This window comes from Nothobranchius furzeri, chromosome 4, assembly GCF_043380555.1.
Source record: "Nothobranchius furzeri strain GRZ-AD chromosome 4, NfurGRZ-RIMD1, whole genome shotgun sequence".
NCBI lineage: Eukaryota > Metazoa > Chordata > Actinopteri > Cyprinodontiformes > Nothobranchiidae > Nothobranchius > Nothobranchius furzeri.
The window spans coordinates 45999221-46008522 of NC_091744.1; the positions used below are offsets into that span (position 1 = coordinate 45999221).

At 42.6% G+C, this 9302-nt stretch overlaps 1 protein-coding gene across 1 annotated transcript; it reads right to left on the reverse strand.

Annotated features, from left to right (window-relative positions):
- Positions 1 to 711: 711 nt before the first annotated feature.
- Positions 712 to 3804, reverse strand: LOC129160597 (uncharacterized). Its single transcript, XM_070550601.1, has 4 exons — positions 3695 to 3804; positions 2932 to 3025; positions 1792 to 2130; positions 712 to 1609 (listed from the first exon to the last, which is right to left on the reverse strand). The coding sequence occupies exons 1-4, from the start codon at positions 3724 to 3726 to the stop codon at positions 1454 to 1456; spliced, it is 621 nt and encodes a 206-aa protein (XP_070406702.1). The 5' UTR covers positions 3727 to 3804; the 3' UTR covers positions 712 to 1453.
- Between the last annotated feature and the right edge of the window lie 5498 nt (positions 3805 to 9302).

A 9302-nucleotide genomic window follows, 5' to 3' on the forward strand; every position in this document is an offset into this window, starting at 1 on the left:
AAGGACCTACGGACCAGGAAGAGAAGCAGCCGACATCTGCCTGACCAGGAAAAAGGACCTAAGGACCAGGAAGAGAAGTAGCTGACTGCAGTAGCGTGCCAAGCTACATATTCTGCAGGACGAGGTAGCATGCCAAGCTACGACCACATCCAGCGGGACGAGAATCGTGACATCATCACCCCCTGCAGCTGCCTGGAGCCAGTGGAGGGACCTCAACAGGGGGAAGAAGAAACACCCATCAGTTATTTTACAAGGGTTATATTTAACACACTTCAGTTATTCTACAAGGGTTATACTTAACACCCTCCATTTATTTTATGTTACAGTGTGATGATGTTCAGTGATTTTGTCACAACCCCTTATCACCTGTTTATTTTCATGTGCTTTTGTTATTTTGTGTGTTCTTTCTTTTGACCATTGATGAGGATATTTGTCCTCAAGCTAGGCATGCCCGCTCTGTGCCGCGGCGTTCGTCCCAAAAAAAAAAAAAAAAAAAAAAAAAAGGGAGGACATGGGTGAATTTTCCCTGTCAAAGTACACTGGACAGGGTTTTTCGCCCTCATACGGAGTGTGCATGCAATACGTTCATTGACTGCACATTGATATGTGCAGTCAATGCTAAAGTCATGTTTCATGTATTGTTTCACAGTTTCTTATAGTCACAGCTGTGAATTCATCTGTTTTTCAGTTTCCTGATCATTGCATGTTAAGAGTTGATGTATTACTCTGGAACTCCATCTTGTGTTTTGAGATGGGTTCTGTTTAGTGATATTTGGTGTTGTTCTTTTCATGTCTTTTTTACCATTTATTGATCTGCTCTTTGTTGAACTCTTTTGAAGAGTTCAAAAGGGGGATTGAAAATATATGTGTCTTTCATATAAGCTCTTTCATATATTATTATAAGCTCTTTTATATGAAAATATATGTATCTCTCACATATGCTCCTTATATATTATCATAAATACATTATATGCCTTTTCATGGAATCTTGTTATAATATCAAAAACCTCTCAGTGCCTTTTCTGCACAAAGCTCTAACCAGCTGCATACCTGGAAGGGAGTAACACATCCCATCTCCTGTCCGCCTTATCTCACAGCACCAACTGTTCCGAGGATGTTGCAGGATGTGTTCCTGGCCATCTCAAGGTTGCATGTTCTTGGGATGAATTGGTCTTTCATTAACAAGGCTATTAGCTGACGTGCGTCTGCAAGTGCAGATGGCAGAACTACGTATGTAACATTCCATAATCTGTCAATAAATATAGCTGCTGATCAGAGAACGCCAGAAACACTTGATGCAGCAGACAAGAGCTAAACGCGGGTTTAGCTGGGAAAGCTGTGTGTTTCTCCCTCTGCAGCGGTGAACCAGACTGATTCTTCTGATTATTTGTCTTCACTCTCTACCAACGAAAGGTGTTTTTTCCTCTCCATTTACTCCGTACCTGTGATGGTCTTACAGAAGAAAAGACCAACAAGACTGAATGAGAGACTCCAGGACCGGTGTCTTTGTGAGGTTGTTGGCTTCTTTGATGACTTTCACCTTCAAAGAGGTTCCCCATTTTTCCATTAGTTTTAATGAGACTTCTTCTCCAAACATCATCTGGAAATCCTGTACCACATTAAAATCAAACAAAACCACACACACACATTTGGAAACTGCACAGTTCAGCAAACAAAGACATTTTAAAGTCTGCTAATCTTTTTGAACTAATTAAAACAGTCATGACCCACTATTCTGAAATAAGACGACAAAGCCTGCAGCTTAAGACGCTATATCCAAAGCGGACTTACCAGGCCTTTTGTGTCCAGGAATCTTGGGAACACACCAAGGATGGTCTCACACTTCTCCGAATCCTGAATTAGTTCTTGTCTGTGCTTAAATGTCTGTTCCATTTTCAAGAAGATCTGGCTTTCATCCGTGCTGTGCCTCAGCAGGGAAATGGCCTCTCTGCACAGATCGCCCTCCAACTGATGCTCTGCAGTCACGGGTCTTCCAAACTGTGGTCCTCTGTTGCTTGATGGATCTCTACTTGTGCTGCTCCTTCTCCTGCCACCATGGAGTTCACGCTGCATGTTTTTTAGTTTCCAAGCGATGTAGCCTTCATTACTTTTGGAATCAAAAAAGTGCTCCTACAGAAAAGAAAAGTCTTAACATTTGATCAATTCATCCTGAAATCAAGTTTTTTGTTTTTTGCTGATAACCTGTAAATAACTGTCTAATAATGGTGTAGACATGTGTAGTCACTCGAATTTAAAATATAAATATTCTGCGTAAAACTGTTAGGGTACCGCCCTCTTCAGATAAAGTTTGTACATTTGAATTTGAATAAGCAATTGCTATTAGCTAAAAGATACCCAGTGACATTACCGTTTCCATTTGTGGTCAGCAACAATGCCGCTGTGGAGTATAGAAGCAGCAGAGTCTCAAGCTCAGCCAATTATACATAGCAGGTTAGAATGGGAATAGCAAGTGAGTGTTTATGGCTCTGCACCAGTAGCCTGGGGCTACACAAGCCATCGGTACAAAGCGATATAGCTCAGGGCTGCTTGGCTCCTCCAAAATACCTTTTTCCCTCTTTGATAAAAGAGGTGGACAGATATCATCGAACTCCAATGGCTGTTCTGAAGCTAAAGCGCTAGAGTGGTTATCAGGAACTAGGACACATGCTCCATCAAGGTGTGTTTATATATGGGTGTGTCATGTGAATGTGTGTATGATAGTGGGGAATCTCAAAGTCTGTGGCGGTATGGGCATGCAATTTGTCTTGGTTGGCCAGGCAACGACTCCTCATAGTGCATTTTTTAACAGGAAATATGTGCAGGGTAAGACTCTGGTGGTGGTGGGGTGCCTTGCGCTTTAACTCGTCTAAAAGGGACACCACAATACCAGTTTTAAAATATTAACTGCAGGAACAAATATTTAATACTCACATATCCTTTTTCAGAGTATGGGTCTTTCAGACAGGGAAACAGGGTGACGATTCCTAATGCATAACGTGTCCTTACATCCATTGGTGGAGCAGTCCTAAACAGGAAAGATGACAGAATTAAACTTCTGAGGTTACACTTTTTTCATCGCTCGATATAAATTACAATTTGTGTGCATATTTCATCAGGGTCTCCGCCAGAAAACGGATCGCCCCTCGTCTGTGAGAGAGGGGGGTGGGTGCGTGCACAAATTGTTCTGCTGTAGATTCTCGTTAATACAACCCGCACTTGTATAGCGCCTCTCAGAGTAAGGACTCCAAAGCGCTTTACACTACAGTGTATCATGCATCCATTCACACACACATTCACACACTGGTGGTGATGAGCTACGATGTAGCCACAGCTGCCCTGGGGCGCACTGACACAGGCGAGGCTGCCGAGTACTGACTCCACCGGTCCCTTCGACCACCACCAGCAGGCAAGGCGGGTTAAGTGTCTTGCCCAAGGACACAACAGCAGAATTCTCTGTCCGGAGCAGGGATCGAACCTGCAACCTTCAGATTACTGGACAACCTGCTCAACCTGTTGAGCTGCTGCTAATATCAGCGGATGGAGGGCCAGTGGTTCGTTTCACTGCCCCCTAGGATGGGGGCGGGGGGCATGAGACTTAGCCTGGCGGGGGACCAAGTGGCCCCCCAGGCTTATAAAGCACTGGGGATAATCCTGTGCATCATTCTATTTTTGATTGCATATGAAAACTACTCACCCATACTGCTCAATCATCGCCGATACAACCATGTTGACCAACTTCTGCCGTAATGGGTCCTTAACCTCTCTTGTTTGTCTGTATTCTTTGAGTATTTTCTCACCTCCTGGCTTGGTTTGCAGAAGTTTTTCAACAAGCTTCAGAGTGAAATGACAAAAATAATTAAAGTACAGACAGTGCACTTGAGAATTATTCACCGTGCATCACTTTTGTTTTCCCACATTTTGTTTTCTTACAGGCTACAGCCTTGTTTTTTTCTTAAACTTTCTTGTTTTTTTTAACTAAACTTCTATACACAACCCTCCATAATAATGTGAAAAAAGATTTTTGGGATATTTTGCAACTGTATTAAACATGGTAATTAATTACAAAAGCATAAATATTCACTATTTTTGAGATAAAGTGCAAAATTAAGCTATGGCAATTTTCTTCAGCAGGAGGAACTGAGAGAAAACTCAGGATAGATGGAAAGATTAATGTAGAAATGCACAGACCTCCTAAATAAACACCTGAGTGCACCCTTGACTTCGGACTGAAGAGACGGTAATCTTTCAGCAGAACATCTTTATGCACACAGCCAAGATATCACAATGTCTGTGGAGACTGTGTGTTTGGTCTCAGTTTGGACACAGTGGTGTCATTTAATGAGACTTTGAGTGTGTTTGCATTGTGTGTTCCTTTTCAGTCAATTCATCTCCTTGTATTAGTTTCAGTTTCTGTGAATGTTTAAGCCCGACGTCAGGAGCAATTTTTGTTAAATTATGTTTCTTATACTGATTTTTACCTGTGCTACGTGTCCTCAATGTTACCCCAGATCTCCTAGATGCTTGGGTTGTAACATGGAGTAAGGTTGTAACAAGACAAAATATGGAAAAAGTGATGTGATTACTTTCCAGATGCACTGTATAGAGAGCCTAAGTCTCCTCCCTTTCCGGTCGGCTCATCAGTCCCCAGAAGAATGAAAACATTGAATGGAAGTCAACGGGGCTAATTGTCTAATCTGCTTTGCCTTACGCCCTGGATCGCACACATGTTGCAATTTAAATGAAAACTAATGATGGGTGTTTGGACCACACCAGTCACGTACTTTGAGATTTATCAGCTTGTAAATGTTTGTAATTAGAATGACTGCAAATTAAACATCAGCACGTTGCATATATGACGTCACCACAGAATCTCTTCTCCCGTAGCGTAGCTGCTACTTACCAAATGGCCAGATTTATGGCGTTTTCTCCGTCTGAAGGAAGGATTTGAAGTTTTCCCTCTGTTTTTCTCCGTGTCTGGTTCGATGACGTCACTTTTGTGAAATGCATTTGTAGTCTTGGGCTTATTTTCACACAACATCTAAAATAACGTTTCCTCCCGTTAGAAAATAAGCGCTTTCTTGGTATCAAAATGCATCTTTAAAATTCACGGACATCATATGTAAAATCCATGGCACATAACAAGCGGAATTAGGAAATAGCGGTTTTAGCCCCGTTGACTTGCATTCATTTTTTTGTTCTTCTGGGGACCCGTGGTCCAGAAGTAGATGGGTGTGACTTAGCCTCCCTATTAATAACATCCTCCATTTAGAAACAAATTCACACAAAATTAAATCAAATAAATGTAATTTATTTAAATGAATTGAAAATATCACCTCTTTGGCTTTTAAAGAAGTGTCGTCATTTTGATCTCTTCTTGGGGACATCATCGTGGTTTCATCAATGCGACGTCTTTTAGGGGACAGAACAGATAACTCGCTGTCTGATGAAAAAGATGACAAGGAGAGCGTGTCTGTGCATGAGGACTGCACCGAAGATTCTAAGGAAAAACAGAAATACAGATCAGTACTGGACAACCATTAAATCATTTTAGCCTAAATTAAGAAACTAATTATGTCTGTGGCTTCAGAATTTCACTGAAACATTAAAGAAGGGGGAATTTTTTTTAAAACATGAAGTGTAAGTAATAACCTTTAACTTTTAGTTAGATGTATAAAATAAAATGCAGCTAATTTAACAGTGCTACTGTTACCTTCTACAGAAGAGGCATCAATGAGGGTCCAGACAATGTCTGATTTCTCCTCCAGAACATCAGTAAAGACATCCTCATCTACTTCTGTCCCAGTTTCATCCACAAGATACATCCTTTTATCATCTTGGATGCCAAACTTCTCCTTGGCTGTAAATGCATATAAAATTATTTTAGAAGCTTAAATTATTCAAGTATACAATTTGTAGTTTCATTATATTTACCTAATATTTAACACATTGCCTACTCAAAGATTAAAAATTTAACTTGTAAAAAAAAACATAAAAATGCATAATTTTAAGCAGGTGAACCCAAATGAAAACAAAAATGTAATACCTTGACTGAGGAATGTAGAATATGAGGCTCCATTGAGCTTGATATATGTTTTTTTCCTATATACTGCACTTTGAAAAGCATCGTCTGGGAAAAAAGAAGAAGAATCACAGCAGCCAGCATATAGCAATAACCTTAATATGCATTCCTTTGCACAGTGGAAACCTTTTCATCTTTAGTCCAGATTTATTTTGTTTCCCCAACTGAAATCGATTGCTCCTACTTAGCTTAGCTTTTCAAGGCTTCTTCCAAAGAAACACCCAGTTTTCAGTCTTTGAGCCGGATTTATACTTCTCCGTCTGCGCTGGTATTGACCCTTTGCATGTGGCCTCACGCCCAAGCCCCCACAATGCCTCTCTAAAAATGGTCCCATCCCGGAAGTAAGAAAAATTGCAGTTCCACCCTCATCCGCTGGGGGCTGGTATCAGAAGCGAGCAAATCCTCATTGACTCCCATGTTAAAAATGCCATTTTCACAGCAGAAATAAACATGTTTACAGCCTGGTTCCAAAAATTGTTTTTTGTCTAAATTATCTAGTTTATATTCATGACAACTCTGAGGGGGGTGAATTTTTTTCTCACTCTTCTGTTTAAGTGTATTGAAAGCCTAAAATTCTGTATAATTAATGAGCATCCGACACACGTGACCGCCGCCTCAGGCCCACGTGACCACATAGCTAGCTCCGTGGAAAGGCCTCAGTACAGCCTCGGTCTCTCCTGGAAACTGTGTGGGGATTTTGAGTCTCTGTGCTTGTGAATTCTGTTTTGGATATTATTGGTGCAATTGTTGGACAAAATGACTTGCTGTGGTATTAATAGCACTAATAGAACGTCCAAGAAGTCTCCACTTCATTTTTTTCGGTAAGTTAAAATCTATATTTGTATTTTATGTCACTGCCGCCTAGCTGAGTTTACCGAAGTAGCTAGCTATCAGTTTAACATGTAGCATGTACTGTTTAACCATGAAATTTAAATGTAAAATACGGTAAAATAATTAATAGGGCATATTTCGATGGGTAAAAGGGTCAAACCCAGTGCATTTAAGATAAAAATGGGTTGAAATATGACGGAGCGCGCCGCTTGGAGGGACACCTGTGCTCCATTCTTTCATCCGGTAATCCCCAGCGGTCAGGCCGGGCAGGCTGACCGATGCGGCGCCTCGCTGCTGCGGGCTGACCGCTCGTGGAGCTCTCGAACTCGGAGACAGATCTGACCGGAGAAATACTGCAGCTCGTTGAGAAGTCTATAGGGCATACAGTGTTTCCCTTAAATCCCACCGCCACGCCGACAAGATCCCAAGTTTCTTTGTTTTTGTTGGCGCTGTTTACCGAAGAAGCAGCGGGAACACCAGCAAGTTTCATCAGACTCGTAAAGTTTGTTTTTGCAGGGGACCCCGTGTATTTTACCGCTCCCTCCTGCAGTCTTCCCCTATTAAAATTTAAAATGTGTAACTTTATGTTTTGGGATGAATGACTAATATTCATGTTAACTAAAACGTTAGGTATTTAGGGGGAAAAAACAAAATAATAAACATTATACAGATGTCAAATAAATCAAACTGTAATTAAACTATATATTTTCAAAGTCTCGATTCTGGATAAAATCCAACAACATATGCTTTATAAATAAACACTACACATGGCTTTTACACACACACACACACACACACACACACACACACACACACACACACACACGCACGCACACACGCACACACACACATTACATTGTGAGTTAGTAAATATTCTATTTGGCGAGAGATAAACTTTATTGTATTTATCCTAGTGAATCTATAATTAAACGGGTAAACTAGTAGCACCACATCCAACATCAAAGAAAGTAAAATGTTATTATCAGGAGAGGGAGAATGTTTAAGTGGTTAGCAGCAGTGTGCTAGCCGATGGCCCCCTCCATGAGGCCACCACAGCTCAGCAGAACACCATTGTAGCTTCTTCTGGGGAGAAAAACACTTAGAGAAAAAATAAAGTTAACAGCTGAAATAGCATGAAATAATACAGTTAAAGAGCAGATTGTAGAAGAAAGACACCCCTGGGTTAAACTGGTCTGTCTACTGCATAATGCTGAACTCTAACATGTGTCCTCAGGGAAGGACCTGATTGGTGTCCAGAACCTGCTGAAGAAGCACCAGGCTCTGCAGGCTGAGATCACAGGTCATGAACCTCGCATCAAGGCTGTCACCCAGAAAGGAGAGACCATGGTGGAGGAAGGTAGAGCAGGTCTGGTCCTGACATGTTTCTGAGGTGTCTGCAGGTTCTGGCTCACTTTTTTTGGGTCCAGGTCACTTCGCTGGTGAGGAAGTGAAGACTAAACTGTGGGAGCTTCATGGACGTTGGGACACGCTGAAGGCCAAGGCGTCCCAGAGGAGGCAGGACCTGGAGGACTCTCTGCAGGCCCAGCAGTACTTTGCGGATGCTAATGAGGCCGAGTCCTGGATGAGGGAGAAGGAGCCCATCGTTGGAAGTCCAGACTAAGGGAAAGACGAGGACTTGGCCGAGGTATGGAAGTCCCTTCCTGAGAAACTCCAATCGCTTTTCTTTGCTCTCTTTCCAGTCCTTCATAATTAGTGTTTCTGTATTTGTCGTTTCCTTCGGTTGTCTACCAGACGTCGTTGCTCGTTTGAGCGTCTCATGGGTTAGGGGTAGAAGTGCTGGCCTCGCACAGGAAGTGATGACAAACGTGTTCCCGTCGCTCTTATTTCAAACGGTTTACAAGCTGTGATGTGTGTTCCCGCTGCAGAGCAGCCATGACACGTGGCAGCCGGCAGAAGGCTCATGCTTTTCCACTAACCACCCACAGAGCTGCGTCTGCGGTGAACTGAGCAGGGTTTGTTTTACGGTGGCGGATCCGATTGGACCATCGCTGCGAGAAAGCTCCACTTGTGTCAGACGAGCTGAAGGTTCTGATGTTCTGCTCCACAGGCTCTCCTGAAGAAGCACGAGGCCCTGATGTCGGACCTGTCGGCTTACGGCAGCAGCATCCAGGCCCTGAAGGAGCAGGCCCAGTCCTGCAGGGTGAGTTCAGAACCCTCGGCCCGTCAGAACATTCTTATCCACCACGTTCTAACACCAGACCTGTTATCCCGACAGCAACAAGGTAATCAGCAGGTGCTTTTGTCCTGCAGGACCTGAAGGCCAACGTGTCCTGCCTGAGGGACATCAACAAGGTGGCATCTGAACTGGAGTCAGAAGGTCTGATGGCTGAGGAGGCTCCTATGGTTCAGGCTCAGGTGAGCGTCACCTGTC

Excerpts from the sequence above, each read along its gene's own strand:
- LOC129160597 (XM_070550601.1), bottom strand. The coding sequence starts at position 3,726 with ATGGTTGTATCGGCGATGATTGAGCAGTATGG. Across the intron at positions 3,026-3,694 it reads GCGATGATTGAGCAGTATGG|GACTGCTCCACCAATGGATG; the intron begins GTGAGTAGTTTT and ends TTTCCTGTTTAG. Across the intron at positions 2,131-2,931 it reads CATACTCTGAAAAAGGATAT|GAGCACTTTTTTGATTCCAA; the intron begins GTGAGTATTAAA and ends TCTTTTCTGTAG.